Source organism: Oncorhynchus masou, chromosome 15 (assembly GCF_036934945.1).
Source record: "Oncorhynchus masou masou isolate Uvic2021 chromosome 15, UVic_Omas_1.1, whole genome shotgun sequence".
NCBI classification, from domain to species: domain Eukaryota; kingdom Metazoa; phylum Chordata; class Actinopteri; order Salmoniformes; family Salmonidae; genus Oncorhynchus; species Oncorhynchus masou.
This window is the reverse complement of record NC_088226.1, coordinates 7,959,581-7,979,580: the sequence shown is the minus strand read 5'-3', so window position 1 is coordinate 7,979,580 and position 20,000 is coordinate 7,959,581. Positions and strand designations below refer to the sequence as shown.

General features: G+C 45.4%; 1 protein-coding gene across 4 annotated transcripts in view; it reads left to right on the top strand.

Moving 5' to 3' along the window:
- The window catches only part of LOC135555476 (serine/threonine-protein kinase N1-like), a 43,351-nt gene that overhangs the window by 7,117 nt on the left and 16,234 nt on the right, over positions 1 to 20,000 (top strand). The window contains exons 1-5 of one of the 4 annotated variants that reach the window (XM_064987942.1): positions 8,623 to 8,775; positions 17,009 to 17,130; positions 17,250 to 17,431; positions 17,604 to 17,746; positions 17,981 to 18,101. In XM_064987942.1, the coding sequence (XP_064844014.1) occupies positions 8,755 to 8,775; positions 17,009 to 17,130; positions 17,250 to 17,431; positions 17,604 to 17,746; positions 17,981 to 18,101 (589 nt within the window). In that variant the 5' untranslated portion in view covers positions 8,623 to 8,754. Of the gene's footprint in view, positions 1 to 8,622; positions 8,776 to 12,832; positions 13,262 to 17,008; positions 17,131 to 17,249; positions 17,432 to 17,603; positions 17,747 to 17,980; positions 18,102 to 20,000 lie in introns of those variants that run through there. The other 3 variants (XM_064987939.1, XM_064987940.1, XM_064987941.1) reach the window with 3 other exon arrangements.

The window sequence follows — 20,000 nt, the reverse complement described above, 5'->3', positions numbered from 1 at the left end:
ATGCTATCTGAGTGACTCAACCATTGTAACAAAATCAATGGGGGCCCAATGCCGTGACATTTTTGGAATTTTATATTCCAACTGTCTAGTTTTTCATTTTGATGATTGTTAGTTCTCAAAGTTGATCTTATTTAAAATGTATAGGTCCATTATCTTTTTTGCATACATTATATCTGGTTTTAGTCGTTGAATTTTACACTGAAAATGTTTTACCATCCCAAAGTTATTTTATATAAATACTGAACAAAAATATAAACGCAACTGTCATGACATTGGCCTGGGGGTAGGTTTATGACAGTCATAAATACCTCTTCCCCCTTTTTCCTCTCTCTACCCTACTGATGTTACATTTGCAAACCCCTTTGGTTAACATAGAGATTCTGGGAACATCAGAAGGTGGGAGGAAATTAACTATATTCTGGTAATCCGACCAATTGAACATATGCGGTGGTACTTAATGAATATGATGTCAGTTCGGTTGTCATCTGAGACATTCACATCAATGATAAGATGACATAAACTCTACAGTGGGAAGTCTACACATCAGAATTATCGGATTCACATGGAATTGTTGTTCAATTTAAATGTTTGAATATGAAATTATTTGTGATGGGTTGAAATGTGATTTTAGCTATGCTCAATCAGTGGCCCGCCACTGTGAAGGGACATGGGCTATAAAACTTCTCAAACACGCCCTCCTCTCCCTTCCTATATAAAGCCTTGACGACAATGTAACCTCCTGTTCCGAGGATGTGAGGACGACGGTCCGATGTCAGAATGGTTCAGATAATAACTAGAGAACGAAGCCAACATCAGCGTGAGCTTTGGTTGCGAATGGTATGAACTTTGAACTCTTATTCACTAGAGAAGTGATACCTCCTAGCCGTTGAGTTAGCAACAGCAGCTGCAAACACAGGTTAGGAAGGAACAGACAGAGTATCCCGTCTACCACACAACGACGTTACTACAACTTATCCAATTGACCACCAGAGACATTCTTCAAAAGACTCGGTTTGGCAACACGGCCTTCCATCTACCACCAACCTACCGAAGCGCAGCTCAGAGTAAATATTTATTGCATTTTCCTTTTCCAAATGGGCGGTAATTTAGAATGCATAAGATACTGTATTTACGATAGCACAGCTTCGCTCTTTGTTCCTCAGTCTTCCCGCTCTTTCACTCAAACCCAGGCCCTTTTCTTTTCTGTAACAAGCTGTCATGTCTGTTCCGCCCGCTAGGGACGTTTTCCTTTATGACGTAATTTGTTATCAAGTTATGATTAATTATGTGTATGTGTAATTCTGTGTGATTAGTTAGGTATTTAGTAAATAAATAATTAAAACCAATTTTGTATTGCTGATTCAACTTGTTAGCCAGGGTTCGTGAGACCAAAAATGTACAACTTTCAGATGAGACTGAATTAAGGTGACGATTAATATTGACTGCTATTGATGTAAAATATTACTAGGTCTTTAAGAGTTTATTTGGAAGATAACAGCTCTATAAATAATATTTTGTGGTGCCCCGACTCTCTAGTTAATTACATTTACATGATTAGCTCAATCAGGTAATATTAATTACGGGGAAATTATTTTATAGAATAGCATGTCATATCACTTAATCCGGCATAGCCAATTTCAACGTTTTTAGTGAGTTACAGTTCATATCAGGAAATCAGACAATAAATTCATCAGGCCCTAATCTATGTATTTCACATGACTGGGCAGGGGTGCACACATGCATGGGCCTGGGAGGGCATAGGCCCACCCACTTGGGAGCTAGGCCCACCCACTGGGGAGCCAGGCCCATCCAATCAGAATTTTTTTTTTCTCCAGAAAAGGGCTTTATTACAGACAGAAATACTCCTCCGTTTCATCAGCTAATCAGGTGGCTGGTCTCAGACTATCCCGCAGGTGAAGAATCCGGATGTGCAGGTCCTGGGCTGGCGTGGCTACACTTGGTCTGTGGGTGTGAGGACGGTTGGACGTACTGCCAAATTCTTTAAAACGACGTTGGAGGCGGCTTACGGTAGAGAATTAAACATTCAATTCTCTGGCAACCTCTCTGGTGGACATTCCTGCAATCAGCATGCTAATTGCACGCTCCCTCAAAACTTCAGACATCTGCTGTGACAAAACTGCACATTTTAGAGTGGCCTTTTATTGTCCCTAGCCCAAGGTGCACCTGTGTAAAAATCATGCTGTTTAATCAGCTTCTTGATAGGCTACACCTGTCAGGTGGATGGATTATCTTGGCAAAGAAGAATTGCTCACTAACAGGGATGTTAACAAATTTGTGCACAGAATTTGAGAGAAAGAAGCTTTTTGTGCGTATGGAACATTTCTGGGATCTTTTATTTCAGCTTATGAAACATGGGACCAACACTTTACATGCTGCGTTTATATTTTTGTTTTTGTACAAACAGTCAAAAAAAAGTTTATATATATATATATATATATATATATATATATATATATATATATATATATATATATATATATATATAAACATTTTTTTGACTGTTTGTACTTAGGTGGCCGGGGAAAAAACCCCTGAAGTGGTTATGTTAAGCTGGTATACATGATCCCAACCCATGTCCCCATGGGCATGTCACAAAGCCAAACCTACCTTACCCATCCAGTCCGTCTTTACAAGAGCTGTTCCTTTGTCAGTCCAGCTATAGTTCTGCTCTGTTCTGCCATGCTGGCTAAATGCCCACTGGCTTGCTTCACAGGATTAGTTATGTTTACTACCAACCCACCCTGATCATGGATGGATCATGAAAGACTGTCCTCCACGGTGGCATGGGGCAGCCAGACCTGCTGTTTGTGACTATATTGCTCAGTGCAGTTGTGATGGTTGTTGTGCAGGTTATTGTGAGTGACGTTTTGAGTGTTTTGAGGCGTTTTGAGTGTTTTGAGGCGCTGTCGCTAAAGGACTTTGTTTGAATTGAGTTTATTCTGACATTCAATGCTTAAAGATAGAATCCGCAGTAGGGGGAAACAGCGCCCCTGGCTGCCCCACCACCGTTGTTATTGATTTGTGCAGCATGGTAGAAATTGCAGTACATATTGTGCTCTTCTGGAAAAACAGGTTTGCAGTAACGTCTTTGTTGTTGTAATATCGCAAACGGATGTGGCTGCTTCATCATTAAGGAGTCCAGCTTTAAGTGGAAGCTATGCTGAGTAGCATTGTTTTGGTGTGCTCGTTGGCTGGGAGGGAGGCACCATTTTGAGGTGTGAAGGTGAGACATTCCCCAGTGCTGTGACCACTGAGACTGTGAGTAAGTCAGTCTGTTCTAGGACGATAAGAGCAAGGCCAGGCCATTCCCATGCAGTGACCTGATTGTGGTTACCTACGGTAATGGTGATGAGGTAGCCTCCCGGTGCTAGATGGGTGCAGCGACGGCTCTGCCATCCCAACAGTGGGCTGTCTGTTCTGTCTGCCCAGGGACCATTAATCTGAGCCGAGGAAGAAAAACGTCAGGTAGAAATGGTGAGGATCAAACAGCAGTCCTTTTCACATGCCTTGAAACATGGTGCTTAGAATAAAGTCACTGCCTGGAGAGACAGAGAGAGAGAGGGGGTTGAAAGTAGAGAGAGGTGAAATACATGACGGATGAAGGGTACAGTAAATGACTGTTTGGTTGTGAGTTAGAGACCTAATTGAGCTGATGTTGTAACGTCATCTTGATAATTGCTGTGATTTCCCATCGGTGGTATGGCAGTTGTAACCACCCTCCAGCTCTCCTTCCTGCTGCTCCTGTGGGGTCTCAACCACACTATAGCTCTGTATAGATCGCTTTACTTATTTTAGCTCCCCAATTGTACCCCACCTTGCATCAATCACACTTAGGGTATTTTGAAGTGGTGTTCCCACTGTTGACTAGTCATCTGTCTTAGTGTACTGTGAGTAAGGAATGATGCACGTTGCTCTACTTTACTGTTTTATTGTTTTATAGAACACACAACAGTACTGTGCTCATTAGTCAGTTGGGAACATTAGTCAACAACATACAGCCACACATATTGGTGCTGTCTTTGCCTTCCTGTTTGCGGACGCCTGCCGTTATCGTCAACAGAACTAAAGATGGATAAGCATCAGCTTTATAGGACGTGCTCTTATCCCCTCTGCCATAATCATTTTTAATCTGCTCTCGGTTTCCATTAAAATCTGTTTCCAATTCCTTCTTTTTTCAGAGCTTTCGGTGCAGTGTGCAGCGTCTTTCCCTGACACCTCTAGGTGAGGGAGCTGTAGCATTAAGCACCTATAAAGCATGTCATTCCCTTATCAGTGGAAGTCAGGAGCCAGGCAGAGAGACAGGGAGATGAGGACAGAGGGCTGGATATAGAGAGAACCAATACTGTTGCTGCTCAGACCTTAGACCAACAAAGTTTTCAAAGAAGATTTGCCACAACACAAAAATCTAAGTAGATCTTAGCGCTGCATTGCTTCTCTCTCTCTCTCTCTCTCTCTCTCTCTAACAAACACATTTTTAGATTTTGAGTTATTTCTGTGGTATTCAGGCACAGTCACAGGCAGACGCCCTGAGTGGGTCATTAGTCACGGCTGAGCTGTGGCAGATTTGAATCGGTCTCCTGGAAAATCACTCCCTTCCCTGTTTGTTTTCATGCACCACTGTCCTGAGGCTGTGTTTGTGGAGTGGAATTCACAGTCTAACACAGCATGGTTCTCAGTCAGTCATTCAGACCTTTCTCTCTCGCTCTCTCTCTCTTTCGCCCTCTCTCTCTCTCGCCCTCTCTCTCTCTCTCTCTCTCTCTTTCCCTACCCCCACTGGGCCTTAGTGAGTGGGAGGATGTAGCTATCGACCCTGGACAGGCTCACTGCGGAAATCCCCACACCAGACCATCTGAGTCAGAGCCAGGAGTCACACAGCTTGGAGCCCCAATTTCCCTGGAGTCAAAGCACAGAGACATACACAACCCCATGGGCCAGGACTTTCTCTCGCTCTCTGTCTCTGTGTCTTTCGCTCTCTGTCTCTGTGTCTCTCGCTCTCTGTCTCTGTGTCTCTCGCTCTCTGTCTCTGTGTCTCTCGCCATGTTCTAAGCTGCTGACAAGATAAGATCAAAGGAATGGCATCAGTTAACATGGCTGTGGATCTATCGTCCCATAAAGCACCTCAGTAATTCTCCCTCTGCTCTGTGTCATGACCATATTCAGGATGACTGTTGTAGGTCACCAACTGTGTTTGCAATGTGCTGCTTTGTGCAGGTGGGTTCAGTAGAGCACTGATAACAAAGTAGTCTACTTTAATAAATGATTCCCTGGTAACGTCAGAATTCTCCATCCACTGCTCTACGTGAGTGGGACACAGAGAGACACATTTGTACTTCCCTTTGCATGTTGTTTGGAAATGCAGTCTTCAACCCTCTGAGGCCTGAACAGAGAGACTGATTGTGGTGGTTCTCACAATGGACAGAATCAGCAACACAAACACATAAGCATTTATTGAAGTCTCTTGAGAAGATGGACCCCTCCACAATGCTGCTTTTCATGGGGATAGACTCTTCCCCAGCTGTGGACCGGCCACTGCTGGCACACACACACACACACTCACAGTCTTGTACAACTAACCTTGTGGGGACACAAAATTCAATCCCATTCAAAATCCTATTTTCCCTAACTGAACTCTAACCTCTAACCTCTAATTCTAACTAACTCTAACCTCTACCTCTTACTCTAACCTCTAACTCTAACTAACTCTAATCTCTAACTCCTACTCTTAGTCTTACTCTAACCTTAACCCCAAAACCTAACCATAACTCTAAACCTAAACCTAACCCTAGCTCTTAACCCTAAACCTAATTGTAACTAATACTAATTGTAACCTCAACACTAAACCCCATAGAAATAGCATTTAACCTAGTGGGGACTAACAAAATGTCCCCAGTTGGTTAGCTTTTTGTTTGTTTACTATACTTGTGGGGACTTCTGGTCCCCATAAGTATAGTTAAACATATGCACACACACATAATCTCCAGTCATACTTACAGGTTAAATTTGACTATTTATTGACTCAGAGTTTGGACATCCTCTATTATACAGTATTTTTTATACAAACAGGATAAGTCCAAAACATACAAAGTTCAATATGCCGATTCGGAGGCTTAATTATACAATCTCACCTAAACCATCAAATCAAATCAAATTGTATTAGTCACATGCGCCAAATACAACAGAATACAACGCCTTACAGTGAAATGCTTTACTTTTACGAGCCCCTAGCCAACAATATAGTTTCAAAACAATATAGATAAGAATAAGAAATAAAAGAACAATTAATTAAAGAACAGCAGTAAAATAACAATAGCGAGACTATATACAGAGGGGTACTGGTACAGAGTCAATGTGCGGGGGCACCGGTTAGTTGAGGTAATATGTACATGTGGGTAGAGTTATTAAAGTGGCTATGCATAGATGATAACAACAGAGAGTAGTAGCGGTGTAAAAGAGGGGGGCAATGCAAATAGTCTGGGTGGCCATTTGATTAGATGTTCAGGAGTCTTATGGCTTGGAGTTTGAGGCTGTTTAGAAGCCTCTTGGACCTAGACTTGGCGCTCCGGCACCACTTGCCATGCGTTAGCAAAGAGAACAGTCTATGACTAGGGTGGCTGGAGTCTTGGACAATTTCTTAGGGCAACTTTCCACTGGTATATGGTATTGTAGGATTAGGAGGCCACTTTCATAAATACAGTGCACTAGCATAGCCTTTCTGTACACTACAGTATTGACACCCCTCTAACTGTTTTGTACACTCTGTGCTCCAACTCCGCCACTGGGAGCGTGTTGTCACAATTAGGAGCGTTGATTCTCCCCCCTCAGCCTCACTACTCTCTACGTTTCCACTGACAGGGACTTCCATGATGTTTTATTCACAACTCTTCAGTTGGTGTGTATGTTCATTATCTGAGTGGTAGCGCTCTCAATGTGATGTGTTTGTCTGCTGTGAACAGTGGTTAAGCAGCACATCAAGGGGAGGAGGGGATGGGAGGGAGATGGGAGGAGGGAGATGGGAGGAGGGGAGGGGAGGAGGGGGAGGAGGGAGGAGGAGGGAGATGGGAGGAGGGAGATGGGAGGAGGGAGATGGGAGGAGGGGAGGAGGGAGATGGGAGGAGGGAGATGGGAGGAGGGGAGGAGGGAGGGGGGAGGAGGGAGGAGGGAGGAGGGGAGGAGGGAGATGGGAGGAGGGGAGGAGGGAGGAGGGGAGGAGGGAGATGGGAGGAGGGAGATGGGAGGAGGGGAGGAGGGGAGTGAGTGGTAATTGGAATTCACTGTTGCTCCCCACCAGGCCCCCTTAACCCAAATCCCAGCCACTGCATGCCTGCTGCCTGCTGAATGGGGCTGTGTGGAGATGAGAGGATGTGAGGGGAATTCAGACAATCTCACATATCTCTCCTGTTTCCCTGGAACCTTTCGCTCTCTCTCTCTCACTCCCTCATTCTGTCACTGTCTGGGTCTCGAGATGACGCTCCCTCATTCTGTCTCTGTCTGGGTCTCTAGATGACGCTCTCTCATTCTGTCTCTGTCTGGGTCTCTAGATGACGCTCCCTCATTCTGTCTCTGTCTGGGTCTCTAGATGACGCTCCCTCATTCTGTCTCTGTCTGGGTCTCTAGATGACGCTCCCTCATTCTGTCTCTGTCTGGGTCTCTAGATGACGCTCTCTCATTCTGTCTCTTTCTGTGTCTCTAGATGACGCGCCCTCATTCTGTCTCTGTCTGGGTCTCTAGATGACGCTCTCTCATTCTGTCTCTGTCTGGGTCTCTAGATGACAGTGCAAAGGGAGAACACACTATTAGACATAATACCTCACTGATATAACTTTGGCAACAAAATCACTAGTAATTACACGACAGAGTGTAGTCACTAGGCCATGAAATTGATGGATAATAGTGATATTGAGAGAGTTCTGTCCTGTTTTAAACACTCTTTCTCTCCTCACCTTTACTTTCTCGCAATCTCTATCGCTTCGTTTTTTAGGAACTTGTGGTGATGCTCATGAGTGCCGATGTTCTCTGCTGACCCCAGAGGTCATTGTTTCTCATCCTCTGACACTTATAGCACAACACCATGTTCATCCTCTCTCCCTCAGGGACAATCACTATCAGCACACCTCTCTGTGCTTTTGACAGCTTTCTCTAGGAAGACCTTGATGGGTCATCTACAGGTCACTGCCTGTCACCTGTCTGAACATCCACTCCCACACAGTGGCTTCACATTGCTTCTGGTTTAATCCATGACCCCAACTCCAAAACATGTCATCGTCATCCTCCAGCTTGTTCCTGGAACTGCCAATCCCCCAGCAGTTCCCCCATCCCTCAATTCTCTTCCCCCAAAATATCCCATCAGAACACACATGACTGAGCTGGAAAGGACATTGTTATTAAATGATAATGACTTATACATTAGTGCCTCATAGTCTATCAGTTAAGCAGCAGCACTATGCTTTCTCATTTCCCTGTCATTGTCATTATTGATATTTGCTTATGCATCAACAAGCATCACAGGTGTGAGGGAGGGAGTTGGGAGGGAAGTGGCACAGATAGACAAGAGTGCTTCCCTTAAAGTCAATGAGATGGGCTTTATGTTTATTTATAGAGGCAGGCGCTGCAAACCGGCAGTCAGGCCATTAACTTCATCAAAGGGATGGCTTTCAGTCAATGGCTACATCGAGCTGAGAGGAGCTACTACACACTGGGGCCCAGCCACAGCATGGCAGATAGACTGCCTGAGGAATGATGGGAGAGAGGAAGAGGGTGAGAGAGAAGAGGGAGAGGGATGAGGGTGACTCCCATTTTCTTGTTTCTTTCTCGCTATGGCTGTCTTGTGTGTTGCATGTCACATACATACATACATACATACATACATACATACATACATACATACATACATACATACATACATACATACATACATACATACATACATACATACATACTTGGGGCGGCAGGGTAGCCTAGTGGTTAGAGCGTTGGACTAGTAACCGCAAGGTTGCAAGTTCAAATCCCAGAGCTGACAAGGAACAATTATTCTGTCGTAACCCAATGTTCCTAGGCCGTCATTGAAAATAAGAATTTGTTCTTAACTGACTTGCCTGGTTAAATAAAGGTCAAATAAATAAATAAATACATACATACATTCCTCTCTATAGGAAGTCATTCTATGGGACACTTTCACTTCCTCTGTGGTGATGGGCAGCATTTGCCCTGTTACTGGCTGGTGTGTGTGTGTGTGTGTGTGTGTGTGTGTGTGTATGAGAGAAAGTGTTTTGACAGTGTGTGCCTGGTCTGACACAAGGTGACCTAGGGTAGCCTCTGAGTCAGGGCTTCAGACTGACACAACCTCACTGAATCAGTCACTAACAGGAAGAGGCTGGAGGCAACATGGACGCTCCGGCTGTTCTGCTGGGTCACTCCTCTCACTGCTGTTTGTCTATAAACTTTTCTGTTTGTTATGGTTATTCAGCCTCTCTAGTAGGGCTGGGCAATATATACAATCTATTTTATTCATTCAAATGTATGTTTTTGCACAATATTCGAAATTCCTGTATCTTAAGAATTGAGTTTCTTTTGTATTTTTTCGTTTTTATGAGTGTTTAAGTCCGCCTGTTCTCATGTTGTGTTTTTTATCTTGCCTCCTTGTGCCTTCTGTGCTGTGTGCACCTTCCCATTTACACGCATTGGGCTTATTTTGGACAGATTTTGCAGAGAGTGAAACTTCTCGCATTGCCTCTTCCTCTCTGTTTACACACACCAAGCCCCTCCCCCTGCCCCTCACACCAACAAAGTTGAGAGATCACTTCTTCCTCTGACAAGCGGTTTCAACTCGGTATTTTCATTTGAGGTTTGGTCCAACAGAATTGGTCATATGGACACATTGAGACATTATTTTATTGTAATAGGGGATAAGTTAACCTTTGACGATACCATTTTTATGTCTCAACTACTCAAATTGTGCACAGAGCAGACACTTCTAACATTGATTCTGGAAAATTCATGCTCAGTTTGTCATTACCACGTACCGCTAGCAGCATTTTAGCCAAATACTGTTATGTTATCTAGTCTGTGTTTTATAAAATGTGCAATAGTCATAAAACACAATTATATAAGCATTTGGAAAAAAATTGGGATATGATTTTTAGCCCTAGGTTTACACAATTCCGGGAACTTTCAATAAATTCCCTGGTATTCCAGAAATCCTGTTTGGAAGATTCTGGATTTCCTGTTTATTCCCTCCTATTTTCCAGAATCCTCCAACTGGGATTTTGTGAAAACCAGGGAATTTATTGTAAGTTCCCATTTTGCATCCCTAATCCTCCCTCTCACTCTCATGATACAAAGCCTGTGACATGGTTTAGTTCCACTTCCTGTTCCCTGTTCTGTGAAGCAGCTGTGCCTCTGTTTCTCTCCATGGGTGTTCTTCTCCATGTGGCCTGATGCTATTTATGACCAATATGCTTCTGTTGTAACATGATACATACAACAACTGCTATGTGTCAATGTTTCCCTGTTTGGACAAACGACAAGAATAGCTATTGATTCCCTTAGCTTTTATTATTAGGTGTAAATAATTATGTATGACTGCTTTTTCAGTGACGGATTTGAAAGCTTTTTGTGGTTCCCTGGTTGTAATATCTTGGCCTTTGACCATTTTCACTCAGTTGTGCTCTCTACGTCTTCTGTGCATCTCACCTCTCCCCCAAATGAACACACACACACCGGTTGCATCACGGCCTGTTACAGGATTATCTCTGTCCAATGACAGCAAGGCCCTTCAGCGGGTGGTGAAGATGGCCCAGTACAGTGCATTCGGAAAGTATTCAGACCCCTTGGCTTTTTACACATTTTGTTATGTTACAGCCTTATTCTAAAATGTATTAAATAGTTTTTCCCCTTATCAATCTACACACAAATACCCCATAATGACAAAGCAAAAGCAGGTTTTTAGAAATGTTTGCAAATTTATTACAAATAAAAAACTGAAATATTACATTTACATAAGTATTCAAACCTTTTACTCAGTACTTTGTTGAAGCACCTCTGGCAGTGATTACAGCTTGGAGTCTTCTTGGGTATGACGCTACAAGCTTGGCACACCTGTATTTGGGGAGTTTCTCCCATTCTTCTCTGCAGATTCTCTCAAGCTCTCAGGTTGGATGGGAAGTGTCGCTGCACAGCTATTTTCAGGTCTTTCCAGAGATGTTCGATCGGGTTCAAGTCCGGGCTCTGGCTGGTCCACTCAAGGACAGTCAGAGACTTGAAGCCGCTCCTGCGTTGTCTTGGCTGTGTGCTTGGCGTTGTTGTCCTGTTGGAAGGTGAACCTTCGCCCTAGTCTGAGGTCCTGAGCGCTCTAAAGCAGGTTTTCATCAAGGATCTCTCTGTACTTTGCTCTGTTCATCTTTCCCTCGATCCTGACTAGTCTCCAAGTCCCTGCCGCTGAAAACATCCCCACAGCATGATGCTGCCACCACCATGCTTCACCGTAGGGATGGTGTAAGGTTTCCTCCAGACGTGTTGCTTGGCATTCAGGCCAAAGTGTTCAGTCTTGGTTTCATCAGACCCGAGAATCTTGTTTCACATGGCCAGAGTTCTAGGTGCTTTTTTTGGCAATATCCAAGTGGGCTGTCGTGCCTTTTAGTGAGGAGTGGCTTCCGTCTCTACGAGTTGTTCTTCTGGAAGGTTCTCCCATCTCCACAGTGAAACACCTCCCTGACCAAGGCCCTTCTCCTCTCAATCCTGCAGAAAAGTTTTGGTACCCTTTCCCAGATCTGTGCCTCGACACAATTCTGTCTTGGAGTTCTACGGGCAACTCCTTCGACCTCATCAAATTGTAAAAACATCTCAAGGATGATCAATGGAAACAGGGTGCACCTGAGCTCAATTTCGAGTCTCATAGCAAAGGGTCTGAATACTTATGTAAATAAGGTATAAAAAAAAACTAAAAACCCGTTTTCGTTTTGTCATCATGGGGTATTGTGTGTAGATTGATGAGGAAAAAAAGAAATGTAATCCATTTTAAAATAAGGCTGTAACATAACAAAATGTGGAAAAGGTCAAGGGGTCTGAATACTTTGAAATGCACTGTACATCACTGTGCTCCCACCCATCCAGGACATCTACTCGAAACGGTGCCTGAGGAAGGTCCGGAGCATCATCAAGGACCCCACACACCCCAGTCATGAGCTGTTCACTCCCTTACCGTCAGGCAGACGTACCGGAGCATGAGATCTGATACCAACAGGCTCAGTTTCTATCTACAAGCCATCAGACTGTTGAACACTTGAACTGGCTCTAACACACACACACACACACACACACACACACACATACATATTTCCATTCATTCTATACACACTTCACAACTGCTGCTACCAGACTCTTGTTATGATTGCCATACTGCATAATTTAAACACTTGTCCCTGAATCCCCCCTTCCCCAAACATGTATAAATATTGGACACTAAATGGTACCTTCCTGCATTATACTTATGCTAAAATGTTTATTCTATTCTACTGAGCCATTTACTTTATATTCCAATTCTTATCTTTTATTATTTCTTATTGTTGTTGCATTGTCCGGAATTAACCTGCAAGGGAGCATTTCTTTGGACGGTGTACACCAGGTGTATCCCGACTAATGAAACTTCAAACTTGAAACAGACACCGCATCTGGCAGTGTGTTTGATGTGATCAGTGTCTATCACAGCAGCCTGTCGCTATGCTAAGACTAGCCAACAGCAGGAAGAAAAGTGGCATTGCTCACTCGCTTACAAAACCACACCACTCTCCTCTGTGTGTGTGTTTCTGTATTGTTACTGTTAGTCTTTCGCTCTCTCTCTAGGCTAGAGAGCAGAACAGGAAGCAGTGGGGTGGGGGTGGGGCTGTGTCGCTCTCTCTCTCCCTACCTCTTCCTCGCTCATTCGCTTCAGATTGAGTCTCTTTTGATTCCTGGCGGGAAGGAAGCACATCCCGGATTTGAGGAGGCAGGAATAGCTCTCTGTACTTTGAGTGGCGGTTCTGGTGTGAGAGTGTATAACAGGGCAGAGGGGAGAGGTTGGGCAACACAGAGAGAGCCAGGGTGGGCCATGGCCAGCGAGGGAGCTTTGGCGGACTGCCCAGGGGAGCACACTGCTGCAGACCTCCCCACTCACACTGAACAGGACCAGGGGGACGCCGAGTCTTCGGTAGGCACACTCTGTCTGGGCATCATACAACATGGCTGCCTTCCACACTACAGTGTGTTTGTGAGTTTCCTCTGCTTTCTGCTTCATGTTCACTTCCTTCTCAGTCCATGCCATTTCTGATGACTCATGTCGGGGCTGCTTTTAGTATTGTCGCATTGTTTTCAGACCCATCTGAGTGGAGAACTGCCTCTATTCAATTTCTCGGTATTGTTCCACTGGAGGGCATTGCTAAATGGCAATAAATGTATAGTAGTGAGTAACATGGTTAATGGTCCGGCCCTTTCCTCCTTCCTCTTATGTTGTTGTCTCTGCTATTCATCTCTCCTCTGTGCCACTGTTGCTCACCTCCTGCCTTACTATTAGTAGCTGTTCATTTTAAGACGAGTGTGTGTGTCAAACTAGTGTGTTGTGTGTGTGTCTCAGTTCTGCTCAACAAGTGGGTGTTCTTCCTGTCTTAGTCCTACCAAGGCTCTATTCCTCCCTCATCTTTCTCTCTCCTTGTATGTTCTCTACCTCCATCTCTAGAGTATTTTATTGCAGAGAAGGACAGGGCTGGGAGCACAATGAAGCTACAGCCTTGGTGTTGTTAGGACAGTAACACCATGCTCCAGCTGACTGGGCCATTTGGCCCACAACTTATGATCGTGTTGATACCAACAGTACTAAACTCAGCAAAAAAAGAAACGCCCATTTTTCAGGACCCTGTCTTTCAAAGATAATTCGTAAAAATCCAAGTAACTTCACAGATCTTTTTTGTAAAAGGGTTTAAACACTGTTTCTCATGCTTCTTCAATTAACCATACACAATTAAGGAACATGCACCTGTGGAACGGTCGTTAAGACACCAACAGCTTACAGACGGTATGCAATTAAGGTCACAGTTATGAAAACTTAGGACACTAAAGAGGCCTTTCTACTGGCTCTGAAAAACACCAAAAGAAATATGCCCAGGGTCCCTGCTCATCTGCATTAATGTGCCTTAGGCATGCTGCAAGGAGGCATGAGGACTGGATATGTGGCCAGGGCAATAAATTGCAATGTCCGTACTGTGAGACGCCTAAGACAGCGCTACAGGGAGACAGGACGGACAGCTGATCATCCTCGCAGTGGCAGACCACGTGTAACAACACCTTCACAGGATCGGTACATCTGAACATCACACCTGCGGGACAGGATGGCAACAACTACCCGAGTTACACCAGGAATGCACAATCCCTCCATCAGTGCTCAGACTGTCCGCAATAGGCTGAGAGAGGCTGGACTGAGGGCTTGCAGGCCTGTTGTAAGGCAGGTCCTCACCAGACATCACCGGCAACAATGTCGCCTATGGGCACAATCTCACCGTCGCTGGACCAGACAGGACTGGCAAAAAGTGCTCTTCACAGATGAGTCGCGGTTTTGTCTCACCAGGGGTGATGGTCGGATTTGCGTTCATCGTCGAAGGAATCAGCATTACACCAAGGCCTGTACTCTGGAGCTGGATTGATTTGGAGGTGGAGGGTCCGTCATGGTCTGGGGCGGTGTGTCACAGCATCATCTGACTGAGCTTGTTGTCATTGCTGGCAATCTCAACGCTGTGCGTTACAGGGAAATCCTCCTCCCTCATGTGGTACCCTTCCTGCAGGCTGATCCTGACATGACCCTCCAGCATGACAATGCCACCAGCCATACCGCTCGTTCTGTGCGTGATTTCCTGCAAGGAATGTTAGTGTTCTGCTATGGCCAGTGAAGAGCCTGGATCTCAATTCCTTTGAGCACGTCTGGGACCTGTTGGATCGGGGGGTGAAGGCTAGGGCCATTCCCCCCAGAAATGTCCCCAGGAACTTGCAGGTGCCTTGGTGGAAGAGTGGGGTAACATCTCAAAGCAAGTACTGGCCAATCTGGTACAGTCCATGAGGAGGAGATGCACTGTAGTACTTAATGCAGCTGGTGGCCACACCAGATACTGACTGTTACTTTTGATTTTGACCCCCCTTTGTTCAGGGACACATGATTCAATTTCTGTTAGTCACATGTCTGTGGAACCTTTTCAGTTTATGTCTCAGTTGATGAATCTTGTTATGTTCATACAAATATTTACACATGTTAAGTTTGCTGAAAATAAACACAGTTGACAGTGAGAGGACGTTTCTTTTTTTGCTGAGTTCATTTCACCTGTATATCTAACGCTGTGTTCCTTCACAACAAATAGCCAAACATTTCAGTGCGCCATTTGACACAACATTAGGCCATCAGGTCCGCTATGAGAAATATTCCCAGATTACCATGACTAGTCTGCACTGTTGTTGTGCAATGTTTCCTGTTTAATAGCCTGTGTAAGTAGCCCTCAAAGGCCCAATAGCTGTTCTTGGCCACAAGGGCTGGCTTGGCTGCAGCCTGCTGTATTGTGTTGTATTGCAGATGGATTATGGTTCTAATGAGAGTCTGCCTGGTAGGAGCCGGGCTCTTCTCTGTTATGCCTGGCGTGGCGCTGAACAGGCCAATAGGGATGCTGCTGTAATCAGATCTGCAGGCTGGAGCCAGGCCAGGGTCTCTGAGTGGCCTACAGCAGTCAATCAGTCGTTATGAGAGAGGAGGGACTGCTCTGTCTGTCTGTCTGTCTGTCTGTCTGTCTGTCTGTCTGTGTCTGTCTGTCTGTCTGTCTGTCTGTCCATGTTGTAGGATGTGGGCTCTGTTCAACGCTAATAATGAGCTGTCTCCTTTTTATTGTTTCAAATGTCTGCTGTTGGGGATTTACTGTGATAGTGGTGTGTGTGTGTGTGTGTGTGTGTGTGTGTGTGTGTGTGTGTGTGTGTGTGTGTGTGTGTGTGTGTGTGTGCGTGTGCGTGTGCGTGTGTGTGCGTGTGTGCACGCAAGTGTGCTTATATGCATGCAATGCCGTTACATGCATGTATGTCTGTATTTGTGCCTAATGTCTATCACACTGTCATGTGTGTTTGTGTGCTGTATCTGTTTCTATGTGGCTTGCTGAGAGCTGGCGTGCTGACAGCGTGTCTGTGTGAATCAGTGGCCCTGAGCAGGAACAAGCCCTGATAGATTTTAGTCTCTATTAATGCTGCCCTAATCTGCCCTGATCTGGTTACCATCAGGAGGGGACGTGAGCGCTCAGGCCTTGACTCATTTAACGTCTCAGTCTCACTCTGCAGCTCTTAGAGACTCAGTTTTCTGAAGGGAAGCGCTCACCTCGCACTGACTGCTCCTCTCACTGTCACAACTGCTTTTTAAGTCACTGACTCCGTCTGTCCCTTTCTGTTGCTGCCTTGGCCTCTGTTATATCTACTCTAGCCATGGATCTACATTACTTTTACTCTTTGCTGCACTGCAGTCACACAGGATGTGGGCTGAAATGTTGGGCGTTTTGGTTTGGGCACCCGTCTCTGGGACCCATTGGAAACACATTAGCCTGCTCTTTCTCTTTCTCTCTCTCTCTCTCTCTCTCTCTCTCTCTCTCTCTCTCTCTCTCTCTCTCTCTCTCTCTCTTTATTTTCCGTGTACAGATAAATGCTCCTGTCTATCCTAATGTTTGCTGCCAGTTTAGTGCTGCTCAGTTAAACCTTCTGACCTACAGGGTTGTGTGGGAGACGTCTGGTGTCAAAGGTGAACGCAACCTAGTCCCCTGCACCTCCACTCCTCCAAAACCCCTAATTAGGCCTTTTTCCCAGAGAGGAAATACTGCAGACCTTTGTCTACGTCTCTCTGCTATCACTGCAATATCATCTTGGCACAATAGATGTCGCAATGTATTTGACCGATACCAATCTATTATCCATTCTCTCTCCCCCTCTCCTCTTCTTCTCCCCCTGTCAGAGTGACCCAGGTGGGCTGTCACTGCTGGAGCAGCTGGGTCTGGACCAGAGCTCAGACTTCTCTGACTCCAGCATTCAGCAGCGGCTGGACGGAGCGAGGGACCACATCCGCCGGGAGATCAGGTTAGCATTACTACTTAATTACTCATTTACTATTCAGTCATTTCTATGATGTATTGATTAACTACTCATTGTGTGATGCTACAAACTTATGACAAGTCCCTGTGATTTGACTGGATCAGGAAGGAGCTGAAGATCAAGGAAGGAGCAGATAACCTGAGGAGAGCCACCACAGACAAGAAGAATGCCCAGCAGGTGGACAGCCAGCTCCGCAGCTCCAACCGCAGACTGGACATCCTGCACTCTAAGTTACAGGAGCTGGACGCTTACATTGTGGTCAAAGGAGGGGACGACAACAACACAGGTATCACTGACGGGGATGGAACTATGAAGCGAATGGAGTGTAGCCTTATACCATTGGATGGATTCGAACAAAATGTAGAATGTAGAATGTAAAATGTAGAATGTAGAAAAATGTTGGCCATTGTTAATGATTATAATAACTGTCAGTTAATACCATGACCTTTGACCCTCAGATGCCCCCAAGTCTCCTGGGGCGCGCAGCCGCTCGGCCAATCAGGACCGGATCACGGCTCTGGAGCGCCAGCTCAACATCGAGCTCAAGTGCAAACAGGGAGCAGAGAAGATGATCCCCATTTATGCCAATGGAGTCACCAAGGTACTGGACCACCTAACCTGGACCACCTAACCCCTCTAATATATACATCTATTGTAGCCTATGTACAATACAACCAGCCCCTCCACAATCTCTCTTTCTCACTCTTCTGAGTTCATGTCTCTAGTCAGATCATCTCCCAACCTGATTCTTCTCTGAGTAGTGAAGGTTAGCTGGGATGTGTATTTGTGAGCTGTCTGCTATTTCACTGTCCTCACTGTACGGTGTCGCTTGTAGGACAAGAAGATGCATCAGGCGGCCCAGCAGATGCTGCAGGACAGCAAGACCAAGATCGACATCATCCGCATGCAGATCCGCAAGGCCATACAGGCCACTGAGCAGATTGAAGATATCCAGGGTAAATATCTGTGTGTCTGTCTGTCTGACTGTCTGTCTCTGCCTGCCTGCCTGATTGCCTGCCTGCTTGTCTGTCTGTCTTCCTGTCTGACTGTCTGTCTGTTCATCCCCCTTTGTCTGTCTGTCAATAATCAATACATCTATCGTGAAATGTTTTATGAAGTGTGGGTAACAGATCAATGCCCTCCTCAGAAGTGCAGAGTTGACATTCTTATAACCTACTCCACTCCATACACCACACACGCACACACACACGCACGCACACACACACACACACACACACACACACACACACACACACACACACACACACACACACACACACACACACACACACACACACACACACACACACACACACACACACACACAGACACAGACACAGACACACACACACCCGGGCTCACTTCCGCAGGTTAAGGCCTTATTGATGTTCCTGCATCCCCATGATGTTGCCCAACAGCAACAAGTCATGCTTCTTTCACCCAAGGTTAGAGACAGATGGAAAAGGGGAGAGAGAGAAAGATAAGGAAACAAATAGTAAGATATGGAAAGCGAGAATGAGAAAGAGAGTGAGAAGATGAGAAAAGCACAGGAAGTAAAGATACAGATTTCGGCCCATATCTTTAAATGTATTGCTGTCTATTTCCCTCTCATTACCTTCTTCTCTCTACCTTCCTCCCTCCGTTGGTTTAAGAATAGATCAGAGCTGCAGGGCATTTAGCCTCATAAGTCATGAACCATCCCTAACTTAGGACACACACAGACGCACACAAATCCATCAAAACCCCAATCTACACAATACCCCATAATGACAAGACGAAAACAGGTTCTTCGAAATGTTTTCAAATTTATTACAAATAAAAGACAGAAACACCTTGTTTACGTAAGTATTCAGACCCTTTGCTATGAGACTCCAAATTGAGCTCAGGTGCATCCTGTTTCCATTGATTATCCTTGAGATGTTTCTACAACTTGATTGGAGTCCACCTGTGGGAAATTAAATTGATTGGACATGATTTGGAAAGGCACACACCTGTCTATATATGTCCCACAGTTGACCGTGCATGTCAGAGCAGAAACCAAGCCATGAGGTCGAAGGAATTGTCCGTAGGAGGATTGTGTTGAGGCACAGATCTGGGGAAGGGTACCAAAACATTTCTGCAGCATTGAAGGTCCCTAAGAAAACAGTGGCCTCCATCATTCTTAAATGGAAGAAGTTTGGAACCACCAAGATTTTTCCTAGAGCTGGCCGCCCAGCCAAACTGAGAAATTGGGGGAGAAGGGCCTTTGTCAGGGAGGTGACCAAGATCCCGATGGTCACTCTGACAGAACTCCAGAGTTCCTCTGTGGAGATGGGAGAACCTTCCAGAAGGACAGCCATCTCTGCAGCACTCCACCAATCAGGCCTCTATGGTAGAGTGGCCAGATGGAAGCCACTCCTCAGTAAGAGGCACATGACAGCCCACTTGGAGTTTGCCAAAAGGCACCTAAAGGACTCTCAGAACATGAGAAACAAGATTGTCTAGTCTGATGAAACCAAGATGGAACATTTGGCCTGAATGCCAAGCGTCACGTCTGGAGGAAACCTGGCACCATCCATACGGTGAACCATGGTGGTGGCAGCATCATGCTGTGGGGATGTTTTTCAGCGGCAGGGACTAGGAGACTAGTCAGGATCGAGTGAAAGATGAACGGAGCAAAGTATAGAGAGATCCTTGATGAAAACCTGCTCCAGAGCGCTCAGGCCCTCAGACTTGGGCCAAGGTTCACCTTCCAACAGGACAACAACCCTAAGCACACAGCCAAGACAACGCAGAGTGGCCCAGCCAGAGCCCGGACTTGAACCAGATCGAACATCTCTGGAGAGACCTGAAAATAGCTGTGCAGCGACGCTCCC